This window comes from Urocampus carinirostris, chromosome 15 (assembly GCF_059441175.1).
Source record: "Urocampus carinirostris isolate Australia breed hairy pipefish chromosome 15, RoL_Ucar_1.0, whole genome shotgun sequence".
NCBI lineage: Eukaryota > Metazoa > Chordata > Actinopteri > Syngnathiformes > Syngnathidae > Urocampus > Urocampus carinirostris.
In genome coordinates this window covers 33,564,966-33,586,878 of record NC_142363.1, presented here as the reverse complement: position 1 = coordinate 33,586,878, position 21,913 = coordinate 33,564,966, and the positions used below count along the sequence as shown (strand labels likewise).

General features: G+C 42.7%; 1 protein-coding gene across 1 annotated transcript in view; it reads right to left on the bottom strand.

The window, feature by feature from the left end:
• Positions 1-2,534: 2,534 nt before the first annotated feature.
• LOC148352205 (uncharacterized protein C14orf132-like) overlaps positions 2,535-21,913 on the bottom strand; it is a 61,518-nt gene continuing 42,139 nt past the window's right edge. Inside the window, exon 2 of the mRNA XM_088354745.1 lies at positions 2,535-3,066. Within this exon, the coding sequence (XP_088210871.1) occupies positions 2,830-3,066 (237 nt within the window). The 3' untranslated portion in view covers positions 2,535-2,829. The remainder of the gene's footprint in view (positions 3,067-21,913) is intronic.

The following is a 21,913-nucleotide window of genomic DNA, read 5'->3' as shown; positions in this document are numbered from 1 at the left end:
AACGGAATACACGGAACGGCAAAAATGATGTTGGCAAGCTGTTTCGAATTATTAATTTTTTTCTGTTGCATTTGATGTTAGTTTTGCCGGAGATCAAAGAGATCAAAGCCAGGAGAGAAAGCTTACCACGTGTTGTGAGTCATCATTTTATTCATATTGAGTCTCTTTTGTCTTTTATTAGCATATTTGGTTTTGGAGTCATCCAAAAGTAATTGAAAGTAATCAAGTTAAAGTAACCTTACCCAACCCTGGTCATTTGATGATTTAATCAAATGTATGAAATGATAATAATGCTAAATCCTGTGTCCCAAATCAATGTAAATATGCCATTTGCAATTTGTCTTCCACCTTCAGTTAAGAGTGTTGAGGCATTTTTTCCATGAAATTCGTCCTTAATAACGGTTTCAAAACTTTGTGCATGCAAAGTTCTATTGTAAAAATGTCACAAATTACCGCAAACTATAAGCATATCGTCATATTCACTTTCGGTGAGAGAGAGAGAGAAGGAAGTGCCTTGCACTGTGTGCAGGGATCCGCCCACCTCTACTGCTCACCCAATCAAAGTCAGCGTTTTTATTTATCGGTTTAAACGGTTTCTTATCGAACTTCTGCATGAAGTCGCTTCGGCTTTTATATGGACCAAAATCGGGATGAAATCACTTGACTTTGGAACGCCACAGAGAGATGTGCAATAGTTACATTTTATTTCGGGGTAGAGCCATCTACCCCGGTCTAGGTCCACCTCGACCGGATTCACCATAAAAAGTCAACAAATCAGCGATCTAGATGAAACCAAACTCAAGAAAATAAACGATTACAATGGTTTGAGTGCTAACGCCGCAAGGTCAGGGTAAGAAAATTGACCGCCTGAAGTCCGCTACTGTAGATCCGACACCCCGGCAACCCTGTCAGAGATAACTAATGGCCGGAATCAGTAGTGGAGATTAGATAAAGGGGGGGTAAGTGTAGGGTTGAATCGAATTATTGCCTTGGTATATTTAGACCTTACGATTGATTTTCAGTGTGAGCAGAGGAACGCAATGACAAAGTTATTAGTGTGTCCATGTCATGGATGCTCCGCAGAGTCTCCTTTTCGTAACGGCAATGCTTCCGATGAAAAATAAAATCCCGGTGCCTTTTAAATGTTTCAACGTCGGCTGTCTTTGTTTGACGGCATAATTAAACAGCGCTGCCCTAAATTGCTTTGTGGCGATGGCGGGCGGAGACGTCCCCAGATCAACCCAATTCTCAAGCCCCATTTAACCTCCATTCGTGGAGCCTGGCAAGTGAGTGTTCTTCAGGGGAGACATGGAAAGAAACTTAGTCGGGAACAGGGTTGGGTAGGGTTACTTTAACTGGATTACTTTCAATTACTTTTGGATGACTCCAATACCAAATATACTAATAAAAGACAAAAGAAACTACATATGAATACAATGACTACATTTTGTGCAGGCTTTGGGAGTAACGGAATCCATGGAACGGCAAAAATGATGTTTGGATTGATTTTCATTTTGTTTCTGTCGCATTTGATGTTAGTTTTGCCGGAGATCAAAGAGATCAAAGCCAGGAGTGAAAGCTTACCACGTGTTGTGAGTCATCATTTGATTCATATTTAGTTGTCTTTTATTAGCATACTTGGTATTGGAGTAATCCAAATTAATTGAAAGTAATCAAGTTAAAGTAACCCTACCCAACCCTGTCTGTCTATCTATCTATCTATCTATCTATCTATCTATCTATCTATCTATCTATCTATCTATCTATCTATCTATCTAGACATCTAGACATCTAGACATCTAGACATCTATCTATCTAGACATCCATCTAGACATCTATCTAGACATCTATTTAGACATCTATCTATCTACAGGGTTCGGTAGGGTTACTTTAACTTGATTTCAATTACTTGTGGATGACTCCAATACCAAATATGCTAATAAAAGACAAAATAAACTAAATATGAATAAAATGATGAGTCACAACACGTGGTAAGCTTTCTCACCTGGCTTTGATCCCCGGCAAAACGAACATAAAATGCGACAGAAACAAAATGAAAATAAATCCAAACAGCTTGCCAACATGGGCAGCACAGGGGCGCAGTGGTTAGCGCGTGTGCGGCACAGTTCTAGGGTCTTGGGATCCTCCTGTGTGGGTTCAAATCCAGCTACCGGACTTCCTACGCGGAGTTTGTATGTTCTCCCCGTGCTTGCGTGGGTTTCCTCCGGGCACTCCGGTTTCCTCCCACATTCCAAAGACATGCATTTCAGGTGTGAATGAGCGAGCGAGTTGTCTGTCCCTGTGTGCCCAGCAATTGGCTGGCAACCAGTTCAGGGTGTCCCCTGCCCACTGCCCGATGATTGCTGGGATGGGCTCCAGCACCCCCGCGACCCTACTGAGGATAAGCGGTGCAGCTAATGAGATGAGCTTGCCAACATAATTTTTGCCGTTCTATGTATTCCGTTACTCCCCTAGCCTGCACAAAATTTAGTCATTTTATTCATGTTTAGTTTCTTTTGTCTTTTATTAGCATATTTGCTATTGGAGTAATCCAAAAGTCATTGAAAGTAATCCAGTTAAAGTAACCCTACCCAACCCTGGTCGGGAACAACGTTCCTGTCATTCTTAGCGGAGGGAACAGGTTTCCTGTCCGATGGCAAATCCTCCTCAAGTAAAATCAACATCTACGTCCACGGCCACACCCCGCTTGGTGCTGCAGCTGGTGATGGTCTTCATCCCTTCCCACACCTCCTTTATGCTGTTGTTCTGCAGCTTTTTCTCCAACTTCCTCCTGTACTACGAGAGTTGTTTTGCGCTTCGGACGGTCCCTCAGAAAGTGCAAGCGTAAACGATGCCCACGACCACGATGTTTCCGATGGTGGCCACGATGGCTATCCAAAGCCAGATGGCGTCGCTGGACATGGACTGCGACTCGTCCGGTTGCCCGTGCACGGATGCCGCCGAGGCGGCCGCGTGGACGCTGGCCGACGAGTTGAAAAGCGAGTGCTCGCCGCTGTAGTCGTCATTTGGCGAGGAGTCCATGAAGGCTCCCGTCATCACTGGGATCTGAAAAAAAAATTCCGTAAAAGGACTTAAAAATACTACAGTCAGGGTTCGTACGAGTGCTTGAAATCCTTTGAAACTACTTGACATTGAAAGATGTGTTTTCAAGGTTTGAAAAGTGTTTCAGTTTTGGGTGAAGTGCTTGTAAGTCCTTGAAATTGTTGCCATGTTTCCCGGCAGTCCGACTCGATATACCACACATTGAATAAGAAAAATAAAATTGACAAGCGAGCAGCACGGCGGCGCAGTGGTTAGCGCGTGTGCGGCACAGTTCTGAGGTCTATAAGCCTCACTATAAAACACCTTTTCACATGTCTAGCCATAGTCTAAAACACAGGTGTCAAACGGGCGGCCCGCGGGCCAGATCAGGCCCACCAATGGTTTAAATCCGTCCCGCAAGACAACAGTGAGAGAAGCGCAAGAGGAAAATGAGCTGTAGTTTTAAATATTTCCACCGGATGTCACCAAAGCCAGTTAACACTCGCAAAACAATTGTGGTCGTATTTCTCCATTTCTCTCTGACTCACTTCTTTTTTATTTATTCCTTCCTCTTTTTCTTTCTCCTGTTCACTCTCTCTTTCTCTCTCTTTTTCTCTTTTCTCTATTTCTCTCTCACTTTAACTCTCTAGCTCTCTTTTTATTTTCTCTCTCTAATTTACACTTTAATTCTCTTTCTTTCTATTTTTCTTTCTTTCTCACCCTATTTATTTCCCTTTTTTGACCCCTTTCTCTCTCTCTCTCTCTCCTCACTTTGTCTCTTTTTCTCCTGCTGACTCTTTTTCTTTCTGTCGTTTCACTTCTCTTATTTTTTCTATCTTTCTCCTTTTTCACTTTCTTTTTCTCTCTATATCAATTCCCCCCTTCTCCATTCATATCTCTATTCTGCTCCCTCTTTTTCTCTCACTGTTACTCTGTCTCCCTTGTTCTCGCTATCTGTTTATCACTCTCTCTTTCCCTCCCTCTCTTTCTCTCTCTTTTTCTCCCTCTCTCTTTTTCTTCAACCTTCTAGTCCGGCCCCCGTGAGATTTTTTATAGCATTTGTGGCCCCCAGCTAAAACGGGTTTGACACCCCTGGTCTAGAAGGGTGTTAAAATAAAATTCATTTCACACATGACAAGTAAGCTATGACGTATTGCTTCGGACAATCAGAGCTTCTCATTGGAGGAGAATGAACTTCGGAATTTCTGGACCGAGTGAAAAACAATGCTGAAAATCCCCGGCAGGCCTGTTGTACTCTCGCACAGAGAGAATTTTGCGCTTCCTCATTTGCTCGGCTAACACACACGAGGATGTTCGGAAAGCTCTTTGCCGCGCTCCTCTCACTGGCCCCTGGTGGATAATAATGACATGACACATCCTGCGAAGCGCCTGCTGTTCGCGTGAGCATGATGGAAGCGGACAGGCGTGCACCGCATCTCGCAAACCTGCGCACGACCCCTACCTCCATATCTCCCCCGCGGACATAAACACAAGGGGAAGGCGCACAAGTATACACACAAACCATGCAGATGCTCTTTAGTGGCTATATAATAGACCTTTCATACCGTAATGGGGGTTTAAAAAGCCAAATACATCTGATCCTTGAATCAACTCGTGCAAGAATCTGACGAGTTGAGTAGAAAGCTAGCGGACTACAAACTGGTAAAAAAACAAAAACAAAGTCTTCATTGTTTTTGTCGCAAACCCAAACAGGAAGGAGAACCCAATCGCGTAACGTTACTCACAGTTTAGTGGGGAGGAGAGGAATGAGGGCACACTCGATCCGGGGATCGATGGTCGCGGAAGTCGATTGCTCGGAACGAGGTAGTGGTCAAAATCAAATAGATCGGGGCGAGAGCAAAACAGGAGCAAAGCACAGGTCTGATCTGCAACCTCAGTGGAAATGTTTAAAAACACACTTCTACTCTATAGCATGAGAATAACCTATATTTTATGTTGACAATATCTGTGTGTTATTTGTAATTGCAACATCTATTGCAGCCTGGTCATCCTGAAAGGGGGATTACCACATGTGCGGTCCCTTCTCAAGGTTTCTTCATTTTCCTCATGTTGAGGTTTTTGAGTTTTTCCTTGCCCTCATGTTGGTTTCAGATCAGGGGATGGTGTAATAATAGTCTGAAGAAATAGTCTGTGCGATAACCTGTGCAAAACAAGAGCAAAAACACGGGCGAAACGGGGATTCACAGGGCTTGGCAAAACAAGAGCAAAAACACAGGCAAAACGGGGATTCTCAGGGCTTGACGTGTCAAAACAGAGTTTAGCAGACGCTCCGACAAAAGGCGACTCTCAAGACAGCGTTTAAGTAGCCAGGGAGCAATCTGTCGACGCGTTTCAGCTGGTGTCCATGGGCGGGCGGGGCCAATTGGGCGCCGTGGCAACCGTGACAGAACCTAATGCCACACGGCGGGGACCAATTGGGCGCCATGGCAACCGTGACAGTTATGGTACGTGTCATGGTTACGCGGTTAATCGAAATCTAATATTGCGATTTGACGTAGCGCGATAATCGCAAGACTTTGCATTTTTTTTAAAGGATTTATAGTTCCGTGTTTTTTGTTTTTTGGTCTCCTTTTTTATTTGAGTGTTTGGCCAACCAGAATTGTCACAGTTCGGGTTTTAACAACGCCGGCCAATCAAAAGCAAGTTTTCACGACACTGGCCAGTAACGGCGAGGTAAAGTTAGGGCTGCACGCGTGAGAAGACAGCAACAATAACAAAGCCCCCTTAAAGAGGGAGCTGTTTTCTTGAGGTTAAAGCATGTTTTTACGATTAAATACTCACAAAAAGGAAAACAAGCACAGAAAATGCATTTTTCTTTAAGAATCAATAATGGCATCGAGATCGCAATATTGGTCTGAAAAAGTGCAATTACGTTTTTCCCCAAATCGTGCAGCCTTACCGCAAGACAAAATTGCTTTTGTTGATGCACATTGCTAAAAGGAATACATACAGTAATCCCTCGCTATAACGTGGTTCACCTTTCACGATTTAGATCTTTTCATTTGTGTTCTGCGTTCTGATTGGATACAGTGCCTGAGAGTTTAGTAAAAAGGTACAGTATACAGTAATTACATCTGTTAATGTAATACTTGGGCCAGTAAAAAGAGTTACCGTATTTTCCGCACTATAAGGCGCACCGGGTTATAGGGCGCACCCCGAAAAAATAGTTTTTGGTCCTATTTTTGACACACATAAGACGCACCGGATTATAAGGCGCTACAATGGGAACGTGGACAAAACAGTCAGATAGTTCAGTCCAACTTATTACCTCCTTAACATTCCCAAAGCTTGCAAAGACGCAAATACGTGTCGAGAACACGTGCGGATGCGGTGTCCGTAAGATGTCACTCAAATACATCGTTCCATCATTCGGAAGGTTAAAGTCTTGGGATTCAAGAAATGATAACCATTCTTTCGTATCTATTTTCTTTTTCGCTCGCAACTTTACTGTGCATATGACAATAAACACTTGGAATTGAGTTTAATTTAAAAATAGACACTCCATTCCATCCATTATCTGCACCGCTTATCACAGAAACATCGAGTTCAGTCTGAAACAAGATACAGGGACAATATAAAACCCGGAATAGCTCACCGAAGTCGTTGTGTTCATAATAATGTGCAGGCAATGTCCTCTTATATCCGTGAGGGTAGTAAATCCAGGAGAATACAATATTTACAAATACAGAATAGAAAAAAATGCTTTCTCTATGCCGTCAGCCACATGCTATACGCGTTCATCTTTTTCGGCCAATTGCACGCTTTGTTTCGCCGTTTAAGCCAATGGCAGCCTGTAGATGATAAAAAGGATCCGCCCCTTGACCTCCGACTAACTTTAGCCAATAGTGATCGATTCAACTGATGATTGACACATCTTTTTCAGCCAATTGCAGGCTTTGTTTGCCGTTTAAGCCAATGGCAGCCTGTAGATGATAAAAAGGATCCGCCCCTTGACCTCCGACTAACTTTAGCCAATAGTGATCGATTCAAATGATGATTGACACATTGGTTAGCCAATGAAACGCCGGTAAATAAATCCCAGCATCCACGGCGTACTACTTGGCGTTCGGGGGAAAATCTACTCGGCGGCTGCAAGTTAGTTGGAAAACTTTGCAACTTTAAAATTGATCCATAAATAAGGCGCACTGTATTATAAGGCGCATGGTCAGCTTTTGAAAAAAAAAAGGCTTTTAGGTGCGCCTTATAGTGCGGAAAATACGGTAGTTCTTTTGTTTCAATGTATATTAGAGTTTTTTAATACAATTAACGGATTTTGCCTGTCACGGGTTATTTTTGGAATGCAATAATCAAGGATTCATTGTAATACTTAATATTTTGCATTATACTGTTTATTTTGCTGGCATTTTGGGGAACGATACGACAAACTTTGATTGTTTTGCTGTATTTTGTAATCTCCTTTTTTCTTTTAAAAAATAGTTTTTCTGGGTACATTTACAAATGTATGCTATGACTAGCCAGGCTTTTTCATCAGGTCTGCTGGACAAAACTGCACAACTGCTATTTAGGGTCAACAAAAACATGGTGCCAGAAAACATCCAAAAATGATTCATTCGGAAAGAGGGAAATTATAATTTAAGGGGCTGTAGTCAATTCATCATCCCAAAGGTGAGAACCACCAGGAAAAGTATGTGTGTGTCTGTGAGTGGAGTCAAACTTTGGAACAATTCACAAGACCAGATCAAACAAAATGTCCGGCACACGTGCTTACCACTGCGCCGCCGTGCTGCCCGCATTAAAACTATAAGGTCTAAATGAATATTTTTGACCCAAAAGAAAGAGTTTCCTGGAAATTGAAGCGTTATTCAGAGTAATTTTCACGGGGGGAAAAAAGCGATTGATTCAAAGCGGTTAAAACGTGCCTCTGCTACGCAGACCCGTCCCGATTCAAACGGAAGCTCTCAACGCCGTCTACATTCTTTATATCGATGTTTTATTCAGTAACTCATTGTCCACAGAAGCGAGCTGTTTGCATAAATTGGGAAGTGCACTGAATAAAACCAAGTGTGCGACGGTATTTCACTTGCATGTGCCTCAATATTTCATTTCATGTGTTTTTTTAGGTTGTTTGTTTTGAGGGGGTGGTCTCTAAATATATATAGGACATCCATTTGTCAATATAGCTTCATGCTCTTTGGGATCGCACCCCTGTGTGCAAATCCCTTGAGTGTGTCACGCATAACATGAATGCAACAAGAGGCTGATCACTAATGGATCTCGACAACAGGGAACTCTGGAGTCTCTTAGCTCCTAAGTGGCTTGAGGAAGGTCATCCCTATGTATTACTGGCAGGGAACGCGTGCTTGTTGACATTTGGCGGATGAGTGGCTTCGGTGGCACTGTCCGATACGGCCCTCCAGATGGTATCAAGTTCACGTAACGTAGAGGCACAGTGGAGTAGAGTCGGAAGTTCGAATCCTGCGCAAATTGACCTTTTGTAGTTTGTCTGAAATAAAATAAATTGTCTTTTTTGTCCGAGATGAAACAACATATAAAGATATAAAGATAATTTCTTCATCATGCCATGAGGCTCTTTAACTCCACCCAGGGGTGTAAAAGCCCACATTTAACCGCACCGCCACATTTGCATATTACCCTATTTTTATTACAGTGTGTATTTTCCATAGCACTATTGAAATACTCCATATCTACACGTTATATTGGGTATTTTTGTATTCCATATCTTTATTTTATTTTTTTTCAACACAAGGATACTGCTGAAAGTGTGAATTTCCTTACGGGGATGAATGAAGTATCTATCTATCTATCTCTATCTATCTATCTATCTATCTATCTATCTATCTATCTATCTAGACATCTATCTATCTATTTATCTATCTATCTCTCTATCTCTATCTATCTCTCTCTCTTGTTAGCTTTCTTTTTTTTCGTGCTCCTTTCTTCTCCTCTTTCTCGTTTTCTCTCTCATTGTTTTTCACTTTCTCTCATTCTTTATCCCCGTATTTCTCGTTCTATCCTGTTCCCTCTTTCCTTCCCTTTTCCTCGATCTTTTTTCCTCTTCCTCTATCATTCTACCATTCTCGCTTACTTTTTTTTCTTTTCTTTGTTCTCATCCTCCCTCTCTTGTTTACTTTGTCCGTTGCTTTCTCTCACTCTCTTGTTCTTTCCCACCTTTCTCTCTATTTTCCTCACCTCTCATTCTATCCTTCGCTCTCTTTCTCTCTCTATTTCACTCTCTTGTTCTCTCTCTTATCTCTTTCACCCACTCTCTCTTTCTCTCATTCACACTCTTTCTTGCTTTATTTCTCTATCTTTGTCTCTTTCTCATGTTCTTCTTTGTCTCTTAATCGCTGTCTTTTATCCCACTCTTTCTCTTTCTATTTTTCTCCCTCATTCTATTTTTCTTTATTTTTCTATCTATCTATCTATCTATCTAGACATCTAGACATCTAGACATCTATCTAGACATCTATCTATCTATCTATCTATCTATCTAGACATCTATCTAGACATCTATCTATCTATCTATCTATCTATCTATCTATCTATCTATCTATCTATCTATCTATCTATCTAGACATCTATCTATCTAGACATCTATCTAGACATTTATCTATCTATCTATCTATCTATCTATCTATCTAGACATCTATCTCTCTCTCTCTATCTCTCTATCTCTCTATCTCTCTATCTCTCTATCTCTCTATCTATCTATCTATCTAGACATCTATCTATCTATATCTATTGTAGCTACAAATGTGCGGAGCTAAGATATTTCCCCTTGATAAGAATGAATGATATATATTTTCAAAGCCAAGTCATGTGTGACATTGGACCTTCTTTTCCTTCAAGGCAACAATACCATCTTTATCCTGGAGTGCCACGTCAAATCTCGTCATAACTACTAAAGATTACTTTTTAATAAATCACGAAGAGTATTCTGTTCTACCCGCACTCGTTCATCTCTCCAGAGGACTTTTTGAGACTCCTTACCTGTGTTCTGTAAAACTAACAGACACGGTCCTATTACTGAGGAATTGCGCGTCCCCCTGTGCATCCTGGGAGTGACTACCGTCTGCCGTCAGCCCGTGTTCAAGAAAAATGGCTAAAAGCTCCATCAAGCACACTCTGCACTCTCGCTTCCCCTCAAAACCAAACGCTCCAATAGGATATCCCCAAATTTACCCGGCGTAGCGTAAGAAACTCGTGCTGACAACGAGAAACGCTCCTGTCAGATCCCGTTACCCCTGCTCCCGATCTCCAGAAAGACTGACACACCTTTCAAAATTCTCGCTTAACTACTGGACGGCTGTTGTCTCCGGCCCGATAGCGGCATATCTGGAAACACAAGTCTTTGTGACATGGTTCTTTACTATAAACACTTTGAATAGACTGCGATTGGCTGGCAACCAGTTCGGGGTGTCCCCTGCCCACTGCCCGATGATTGCTGGGATGGGCTCCAGCACCCCCGCGACCCTACTGAGGATAAGCGGTGTAGCTAATGAGATGAGAGATGAGACTTTGAATAGAATTGAATTTCAAAATCGACTCATCACAGAAACATCAAGATCAGTCTGAAACACGATACTGGGAAAATATAAAGCCGGGGTAGCTCACCAAAGTCATCTTGCAGCCATCACATTCGATAATAATACGCAACCATGCTCCTCTTACATCTGTGAGTGTAGTAAATCCAACCGTATAAAATGTTTACACACTCTGCACTCTTAGTTCCCCTCAAACCCAACTGCCCCAAAAGGATATCCCCAAATATACCCGGCGTAGCGTAAAAAACTCGTGCCGACAACGAGAAACGCTTCTGTCGGATCCTGTTACCCCTGCTCCCGATCTCCAGAAAGAGTGACACACCTTTCAAAATTCTCGCTTAACTAGTGGTTCGGCCCGATAGCGGCATGCCTGGAAACACAAGTCTTTGTGATCTTCAGCCAGATGGTTGACTATTTGTGATTTGCAGCGAGGGGAATGTGTTCTGGCAGCTGCTCCTGTCACATTATGTTCTGCCCATTTACAACATGAAACCCACCCATCTGTCAAATTACGACAGAATGTCCCGATGAACAGTAACTGTGTTTACATGCAGGCGGTAATCCGATTGGAAACGAAATATCCGATTTCTGGAGCAATCCGAATGAATTGTTTCACATGCCTAGAGACAAAAGAAAATTGCATTGAGCAAAAACGTAAACAGAAAAAGGTCGGCAACAGGAATCAGACGGAGAACAGGGCAGGATAGAGCCAGGAGCTCCAAAAGTGGGCTCCATTGCAGTGTTTCCATTGGAGTTACAAAATGTGCTCTTATGCGGCTTGCCAGAAGCATGTACTTGCAGTGTTCATTTTACCTCTGAAAAGTGATGGGTCCCGGGGACTCGCATGCTCAAAATTCTATGGGTCCCAACAGAGATCTATGGCTCCCCAAAATTTAGCGTGCTCCATGCCCTTACAGACTGTCGTATTTTCCCTTACAAAATACAAAAAAATCTTTTTTTTTTTTTCAAACATGTTTATTTATGTAGTTGAACATGTTCTATTGTACATGTGTTTCCTTATATCATATATATTGTTAATGAGCATTTTGTTGTGAGACACTGAGTTGCTCGACATGAATGAGGTTTATTATGAAAAAAGTTTGCTTGGACGTTCACTGTAGAAGGAAAAATACATGCAAAAGTAATTAAGTAGAATTTTCTTATTCAAATGATGAATTCATTTTCTGCATTCAATTATTGTTGGTAATATACTGATTAAAAGGGATCACCACAAACCTGTCTTTTTTTCATTTTCTCCTTTTATACTTCCTTTTTTTTCTTAACTTTTTTATACAACATCATCATACGTAATATAATGCATCAAAGCAAGTGAGCCGTTTGAGAGCCGGCTCTTTAATGAGTTGAGCCGAAACAGCCGGTTCTCTAAAAAGAGACGGACTTTCACTACACAACTCGAACTCGAGATCGGCATGCAGACGAAAACTCGAACCGTGAGACCAAAACAACAATGGCGGATCTGCCTGACGAAAAGTTTGGAGTGCGGTAAATCTTTGTTAAAAAATGATAATGACAATTCCGTGTCAAGTTGCGTGCCGGGGACGCACGTTGATTCAGTACAAAACAGAGCGCTCGTCTTGGGATCAAGGGATCCCAGTTCGAATCCCGGCTCGTCCGTGTTACATGTCGAAGTGTCCTTGGGTAAGACACTGAACCCCTAATACCCCCAATTAGCAGGTTAGCGCCTTAAACGGCTGCAAGGCTGCTATTGGGAAATGTGGAGCACATTGTAAAGCACTTTGGGTAGTCATTGACTTGAAAAGCGCTATATAAATGCAGATCATTTCATTTCATTTCATTTGACACAATGCGTCCCCAGCAAAAATAATGTGTCTAGGACACAGGGATGAGGGCAAACGAAAACACTGTACTTGTACTATATATATTATATGCCTGAATACAACTTTGGCATTTTTGCCGTTGGGGCAGAAATGAAAACTAAAACGTCTCAGAGAAATCATCAAGACACATGAGGCTTTTTTAGAGAGTAAACGGGAGTTCAGGTGTAACATTCCTCTTTGTACTACAAGTCCCACAGTGCTTTGGGGTGTAAAACGATCCCGGTAAGAAGTTGGAATACTTGACGGAAAATGAAGAAAACTAACAATGGCAGTCCCACAAGGACCTGATTCGGATTACTGTGAGCGTTTACATAGCTTAGTATGATCAGAATACTGGCAATATTTTTACTGTTTACAGATCTCTTGACCACATGTGTCTTAGGCAAGTACAGCCTGGCTGTGCTCATTCCTCTCCAGGCAAGAGGAGAGAAAAGAAAAGGGGGAACGAGAGAAGGGGAAAGCGAGAGAGAGAGTGAGAGAGAGAGAGAAAAGAGAGAGAGAGAGAAAAGAGAGAGAGAAAAGGAAAATAGGAAGAGAGAACAAAAGAACGTAAAAGACAAAAAGAAAGAGACAAAGAGGAACAAAGAGAAAAAGAAGAGACAGAGAGAGTGAAAGAGAGAGAGATAAAGAGTGAGAGAAAAAGGGAGGGAGAGAGAGAAAAAAAGAGAGGGAAAACGTGAAAAACAAGATATAAAAAGAGAAATAGTAAGAGAGAGGGAAGAAAGACTCGCAGGGTTGGGTAGGGTTACTTTAACTGGATTACTTTCCATTACTTTTGGATGACTCCAATACCAAATATGCTAACAAAAGACAAAATAAACTAAATATGAATAAAATGACTCAATTTTATGCAGGCTTGGGGAGTAACGGAATACATGGAATGGCAAAATTGATGTTGGCAAGCTGTTTGGATTCATTTTCATTTTGTTTCTGTCGCATTTGATGTTAGTTTTGCCGTAGATCAAAGAGATCAAAGCCTGGAGAGAAAGCTTACCACGTGTTGTGAGTCATCATTTTATTTATATTTAACCCTGAGAAAGAACTAGAAAGAATGACATCGAAAGAGAAATAGAAAAGAGAAGGGAGAAAAGAAAAGGGGGAAGGAGAGAAGGGGAAAGCAAGAATGAGAGAGAGAGAGAGAGAGTGAGAGAGAGAAAAGGAAAATAGGAAGAGAAAACAAAAGAACGTAAAAGACAAAAAGAAAGAGACAAAGAGGAACAAAGAGAAAAAGAAGAGACAGAGAGAGTGAAAGAGAGAGCAATAAAGAGTGAGAGAAAAAGGGAGGGAGAGAGAGGAAAAAGAGAGGGAGAACGTGAAAAACAATATATAAAAAGAGTAATAGTAAGAGAGAGGGAAGAAATACTCGCAGGGTTGGGTAGGGTTACTTTAACTGGATTACTTTCAATTACTTTTGAGTGACTCCAATACCAAATAAGCTAATAACAGACAAAAGAAACTAAATATGGATAAAATGATGACTCACAACACGTGGTAAGCTTTCTCTCCTGGCTTTGATCTCCGGCAAAACTAACATCAAATGCAGATTTAAAATGAAACTGCTTGCCAACATCATTTTTGCCATTCCATGTATTCCGTTACTCCCCAAGCCTGCACAAAATGTAGTCATTTTATTCCTATTTAGTTTCTTTTGTCTTGTATTAGCATATTTGCTATTGGAGTAATCCAAAAGTCATTGAAAGTAATCCAGTTAAAGTAACCCTACCCAACCCTGCCCATAAACCCGAGAAGGCTGCAAAGCTTAAGGCGCAGTGGCCTCCACCAACAGCCGGTCTTTTCTCAACAGACTTCACACCACGCTTGTAAACAATGCGTGTGCCATATGTAAACATTATGCTATAGACGGAATCCCAAAACCCACGAGAGATACTTTCTCTCATGTGACTGCGTTACAGCCTGCGGCGATGATGTTGGAAAAAGACTCCCAGAGGGGAATGGGCTCACGTTCTTGGCAGGAAACAAAGTGTTCTGGGATGTTGGGTGCAGAAGCAACGCATCCATGGGGGTCGATCAGGGGTGTCAAACTCATTATAACTCAGGGGCCACACGATAGAACAAACATTCCGTCGGGGGCCAGACTAGTAGATTAAAGAGAAAGAAAAAGAGATAAAGAAATAAGAGAAAGAGGGAGGGAAAAGGAGAGAGGGTGGGAGAAAGAAAGAAAAAGAGAGAGGAAGAGAGCGTGCGAAACAAAAGATAAAAAGTCACAACAGAGGGGGAAAAGAAAGGGAGAGGAAGAAAGAAATCCAAAGAGAAATAGAAAGACAGATGGAGAGAAAAAAGAAAAGAAAGCGCGAAGGGTAGGAAGAGAGAAAGAGAGAAAAGGAAAAAAGGAAGTTAGAGCAAAAGAGGTTAAAAAGACACAGAGAGAGAAAGAGACAAAGAGCAACAAAGGAAGACAAAGAGAGACACAGAGAGTGAAAGACACAGAGTGGGAGAAAAGGGGCAGAAATGAAAGAGAGAGAGAGAGAGAGAAATAAATACAAGTACAGTGTCTTTGTGAGAGGCACCTGGCTTTGGCAACATCAAATTGACATATTTCAACCTGCAGCTTGTTTTTCTCTTGCGCTTCTCTGAGTGTTGTCTCACGGGCCGGATTCAATCCCTTAGCCAGCCTGATCTGGCCCGCGGGTCGCCTGTTTGACACCTGTGGGGTAGATGGACCCCTGTGGAGCGAAGAATAGACAGGGGCGGCAGTAGCTCAGGAGGTAGAGTGCTCGTCTTGGGATCAAGGGAGCCCAGGTCGAATCCCGGCTCGTCCGTGTTACATGTCGAAGTGTCCTTGGGTAAGACACTGAACCCCTAATACCCCCAATAAGCAGGTTAGCGCCTTACATGGCTGCAAGGCCGCTATTGGGAAATGTGGAGCACATTGTAAAGCGCTTTGGGAAGTCATTGACTTGAAAAGCGCTATAGAAATGCAGATCATTTCATTTCATTTCATTTACGGCTGCTTTTAGGATAGAACGGACTACTGTTTTCTATTTATCTGTAATACAAGTTCTCACAATGCCTTATGGAAGATTTGTTCCTGTCTTTTCACCGATAAATGCTACAGTATACCCTAGGATACTGCATGAATCCCTTCCATACCTGTCAACCTGTACGTTTTTACCGTACAAAGTACATTTATTATGCATTTTAAGACATGTACGACGTACAAGAAAATCCGTACGGAAAAAGGCAAATTTGTCAATGATGGGTACCATTCGCTATACACCGACGATCACCAAACGGCAAATCAATCAAGTCAAACCAGTTCCCCGCTGTAGCCTCTATCTCTGTATCGTTTTTTTCTTTGCAAACGAAGCCAGCGTTTTGATGCTACTGTGCGCATGCATCTGCCGCCTGGGGATTTCCCATCATGCATCATTCCGCGGTAGTTGTGTAGTGAAAGGAAGTCCGTCTCTTTTTAGAGAACCAGCTTTTTCGGCTCAACTCATTAAAGAAAGCCGGCTCTCCAACGGCTCACTTGCTTTAATGCATTTTATTACGAATTATGATGTTGTATAAATAAGTTTAGGGCAGCACGGCGGCGCAGTGGTTAGCGCTTGTGCGGCACAGTTCATGTCATGGGAACCTGTCGTGGGTTCAAATCCAGATCCAGACTTTCTGTGCGGAGTTTGTATGTTCTCCCCGTGCTTGCGTGGGTTTCCTCCGGGCACTCCGGTTTCCTCCCACGTTCCAAAAACATGTATTTCAGGTGAATTGGCCGGTCCAAATTGTCCCTAGGTGTGAATGAGCGAATGAGTTGTCTGTCCTTGTGTGCCCTGCGACTGGCTGGCAACCAGTTCAGGGTGTCCCTTGCCCACTGCCCGGAGATGGCTGGGATGGGCTCCAACCTCCCCGCGACCCTAATGAGGATAAGCGGTACGGCTGATGAGATGAGATGAGATAAATAAGTTTAAAAAAAAAAGTATAAAAGGAGAAAATGAAAAAAGACATGCCTTTCTGAGGTGGGAATAGCAAGATGACATTTTTTGGGGGTTGAGGGAGACACCTATGGTAATTACCTCATTTTTGCCCAACCTGAGATTTTAGTTTTCACCCTAGATAAAAACATTAAAATAACAAAATAATATGTAGTAAGTTTCAAGAGTACTCGGTTGGTTTGGACACATGGAGAGGATGAATGAGGAGCGAATGTTGAAGAAGATCTACAGAGCAGAAGTCAATGGAAGGAGACCAAGAGGAAGGATGCGATTGACATGGATGGATGGTGTTATGAGTGCACTGCAGGAAAGAGGTCTAAATCTGGTGGAAGCTAGAGCTCTTGTTGGTGATAGGAATGAGTGGAGAGGTGTTGTGAAAGGATAGTGGGATGTTTAGATGCGTTCTAAGGGACCTGCACGATGCGGCAGGGGTAAACCAGCGAAAGCTGTCGGGCCCTGCTGTTGAACAGAAGTATGTTGTGTCACCCTGACTTGAGTGACATGGCTGCTTTTTTGTGTCCCGTTTCATCTGGAGGGACGGAAGCATGACCGACTTGGGTGCAGAGGTGCCTAACTTTTTGGGGTGTTTGGGCATTTGAGTTGGCCACGGTCCCAAAAAATGTGTGTGTGTTTCTTGCTATTTTTGATACAAGATAGATACTTTATTCATCTCCGTAGGGAAATTCATACTTCCAGCAGTATCCTTTTGTTGTTTATTAACAGGGTGGCCTCGGGGTGCTGTGTTGTAGTTTAGCAACAGCGGAGTGGATGACGTCACACGCTAGGCCAAAAGTTCGACGTCCCTGCAGCAAATGTAAATGTTTGTGCCCAGGGTTACACCACCTTGAGTCCACCTCCTCTCCGCTTCCGGCAGGCTTTCGTGTCTCTGTCTGCCCTAACAGCGCTGAAGCCGCGTAGCTCCACGTTAGCGTCCAGGATGCTAAAACACAGCCCGCTTTGATGTTTTTCACCAGCAAAGCCAGTTTGTCGGTCTTATTTGGTAGAGAGTTCTCATTTCGGACGGTACCGAAGGCTTATAACGCCGCTAGCCGCTTAGCCTTCACCTTAGCTCCGGCTCTGCAGCCACGATAGTGCCCCCTCGTCACGCCGGCACGAGAATTATTCAGGGCAAGGAGTTGATTCCTCGAATAAACGCATTTTTGTGCATTAAAACCCACACAAGGCTATCTCTTTCAAGATTTCCCCCCCCAAAAAGGAGTTTTCGGAAGGAATAGCATGACATCAAAGTACTTGCAACCATGCTAGGCGTTTGCTTTTTAATGAGGCACAGTGACATCATGAAAACTAATGCGCACGGCGTTACCGTAGTAGGGTTACTGTAAATACGGCGGGAGATTTGCGGGGCAGTTTTAAGGAAGCTTGTTCACCCTCTCAGTCGTGTTAAGACCTCCACTTCCAAGGCCCGCTTCCCCGCTGTTCAGATTTACAGCTTCGCGTCGCATTGATTTTTCACCCCACCCGTTGCCTAACCCCCCCCTCATCTCGCCTCTTCCGGTTCGACTACCCCCACCCGCTTTTTTCATAAATCTTAGGACTCGGTGGAACAAGTGTGACGGGATCTGCGTTTGACACCCGCTTTTGTTTTGTTTTTTTGCTACAATAGGTTTGTATAGGGAATGAAAAACCCTTTGTCCTCTAAAATGTCTGATATTTCATTCCAGATGATTTCTGTCATTTATCCATCCAACGTTTCTTCTCTTCATTTCACCCCTTCTCTTATTCTCCCATCCATCCATCCCTTCTTGCATCCATCTCTTCCCATTTCTCTCCTTTGATCCTTTCCTTTCTCCATCCACCTATCCATCTCTTCTTTCCATCCATCCATTAATCTCTTTCTCTTCATTCATCCAATCCATCACTGTTTCTTTTACACACCTATCCATCCATTCTTCTCTCCATCTTTTTATCGCCCACCCATCTATTCTGCCCCCAATTTATCCATCCACCAATCTTTTCCTATCTCCATCCATTCGTCCACCCATCCCTTATTCTCTCTATCCATCATCCTTCCATCCATCTCTCCTCTTCATGATTATAACCATTTATTATCTCTTCTTTTCTTTCCTCCATCCACCCATCCATCTCTTCTTATTTATATCAGTTTGTCCTTTACTCTCTCCATCAATAACTTCTTTCCTTTGTCCAACCATCTATCTATCCATCCATCCATTACTTCTTTCCATCCAGCCAGCCATTAATCCATCCATTAATATCTCTTTCCCTTCATTCATCCAACAACCCAGAACCCTTTCTTGCCACCCGTCCATCAATCCATCCATCCATCTCTCTGACATGTATCCATCCACCAATCCCCTCCTCTTTCCATCCATCCATCCACCCATCCCTTCTCTGCATCCATCCATTATTCGCTCTTTCCCTTCATTCATCCAACAATCCATCACTGTTTCTTTCACACACCTATCCATCCATTCTTCTCTCCATCCTTTTATCATCCACCCATCTATTCTGCCCTCAATCCATATCCGTCCACCAATCTTTTCCTATCTCCATCTGTTCGTCCACCCATCCCTTATTCTCTCTATTCTTCATCCTTCTATCCATTTCTCCTCTTCATTATTATAACCATTCATTATCTCTTCTTTTCTTTCCTCCATCCATCTGCCCATGCCTCTCTTCTTCTTTCCTTTGTCCAACCATCTATCTATCCATCCATCCATTACTTCTCTCCATCCAGCCAGCCATTTATCCATCCATCAATATATCTTTCCCTTCATTCATCCAACAACCCGTAACCCTTTCTCTCCACCCATCCATCAATCCATCCATTGATCCGAAATGTATCCATCCACCAATCCCCTCCTCTTTCCATCCATCCATCCATTGATCCATCCATCTATGCATCCATCGATCCCTTTTTCTCTTAACCCATTCACCCATCCAATAATCCATCCATCCACCCATTTATCCTTTCTTTCCTCTGTTGATCCATACACCCATTCTGTCTATCCATACATCATCCATTCATCCCTTCATTCCTCTGTCCATCCATCATCACCCCTTTCTCCCATTCATCCATTTATCCATCAATTCATCCGTCCATCCTTTATTCCATCGATTCATCCGTCTTCCATTCATATTTCTATCCATCCTTCATTCCATTCTTACATCCATCCATCTTTTCATATCTCTGTCCATCATTTAATCCATCTATCCACCCATTTATCCTTTCTTTCATCTGTTGATCCATACACCCATTCCCTCTATCCATTCATCATACATTCATTCCTTCATTCCTCTGTCCATACTTCCTTTTCATTCACCAACCCATCAATCCCTTCATTCCTCTGTCCATTCATCATCACTCCTTTCTTCCATTCATCCATTTTATCCATCAATACACCTGCCCATCGCGTCATTCCCCTGTCCACCCTTTATTCCATCGAATCATCCATCCATCCCTTCATATTTCTGTACATTCTTCATTTCATTCTTACATCCATCCATCCTTTCATACCTCTGTCCATCGTGTCATCCATCCACCCATCCAGTAATCCATCCATCCATCCATCCACCCATTTACACTTTTTCCTCTGTTGATCCATACACCGATTCCCTCTATCCATTCATCATACATTCATTCCTTCATTCCTCTGTTCATACTTCCTTTTCATTCACTAACCCATCAATCCCTTCATTCCTCTGTCCATTCATCATCACTCCTTTCTTCCATTCATCCATTTATCCATCAATACATCTGTCCATCCTTTATTCCATTGATTCATCCATCATTCCTTTATATTTCTGTCCATTCTTCATTTCATTCTTACATCCATCCATCCTTTCATACCTCTGTCCATCGTGTCATCCATCCACCCATCCAGTAATCTATCCATCCATCCATCCACCCATTTACACTTTCTTTCCTCTGTTGATCCATACACCCATTCCGTCTATCCATCAATCATTCATTCATTCCTTCATTCCTCTGTCCATACTTCCTTTTCATTCACCAACCCATCAATCCCTTCATTCCTCTGTCCATTCATCATCACTCCTTTCTTCCATTCATCCATTTATCCATCAATACATCTGCCCATCCTTTATTCCATTGATTCATCCATCATTCCTTTATATTTCTGTCCATTCTTCATTTCATTCTTACACCCATCCATCCTTTAATACCTCCGTCTATCATTTAATCCACCCATCCATCCAACACGTAAATCCATCCATCCTGAAATCTTTTGTTTCCAATTGCACGAATCTAGTTGTGCATAAGAAATAATGCTAAAAGAATCTCGAGGCCGACGGCAAAGTAGAGGCACGGCACCAGAAGCACAAAGGTGGTGTGCAAGGATAAAGTGCTTTGCCAAACGTGAGAGAAGAGGGGAAAATTGCATGTTCCAATCCGGGCTCGCTAATACAATATACGTCGGCTAATTTGCCGTCGCACGACAACTGCGAGTATGCGATGCGACTCAACTCATCAATTATGGAAGCGGAAATTCCCGCCAACCCGCACTTCGCAAACAAAAACTGATTTCTTGTTCTTGCCAGATGGGAACTACAAAGTGTGAACGCATGTATATTGTATTAAGTTGGGGAAAGCCCAAGGGGGGTACGTCGGAGTTTCAGTAAGATTTTCTTTGTGCGAGGACCGCCAACACAATTTGGTCAAGGTCAAATGGGAAATTTTTGACTCGCTCTCTTTTTATGATATTCACATTATCATGATTAAACACATTATCCAGTGTTCTCGTTTGCCCGCGTCCTAGACGCATTATTTTTGCTGGGGACGCATCGTGTCAAATCAACTTTTTTGACACAAAATTGTCATTATCATTTTTTAACAAAGATTTACCGCACTCCGAACCTTTCGTGAGCCAGATCCGCCATTGTTGTTTGGTTGTCTGCACGGCGATCTCCAGTTCGAGTTGTATAGTGAAAGTCCGTTTCTTTTCAGAGAACCGGCTTTTTCGGCTCAACTCATTAAAGAGAGCCGGCTGTCAAGCGGCTCACTTGCTTTGATGCATTATATAACATGTTAAACTACATAAATAAACATCTCATCTCATCTCACCAGCTGCACCGCTTATCCTCAGTAGGGTCGCGGGGGTGCTGGAGCCCATCCCAGCAATCATCGGGCAGTGGGCAGGGGACACCCTGAACTGGTTGCCAGCCAATCGCAGGGCACACAGGGACAGACAACTCGCTCGCTTATTCACACCTAGGGACAATTTGGACCGGCCAATCCACCTGAAATGCATGTCTTTGGAATGTGGGAGGAAACCGGAGTGCCCGGAGGAAACCCACGCAAGCACGGGGAGAACATACAAACTCCGCACAGTAAGTCCGGTAGCTGGATTTGAACCCAAACAGGAGGTTCCCAAGACCTTAGAACTGTGCCGCACACGCGCTAACCACTGCGCCGCCGTGCTGCCATAAATAAACATGTTTGAAAAAAAAAATGTTTTTTTGTATTTTGTAAGGGAAAATACGACAGTTTGTAAGGGCACTAAATTTTGGGGACCCA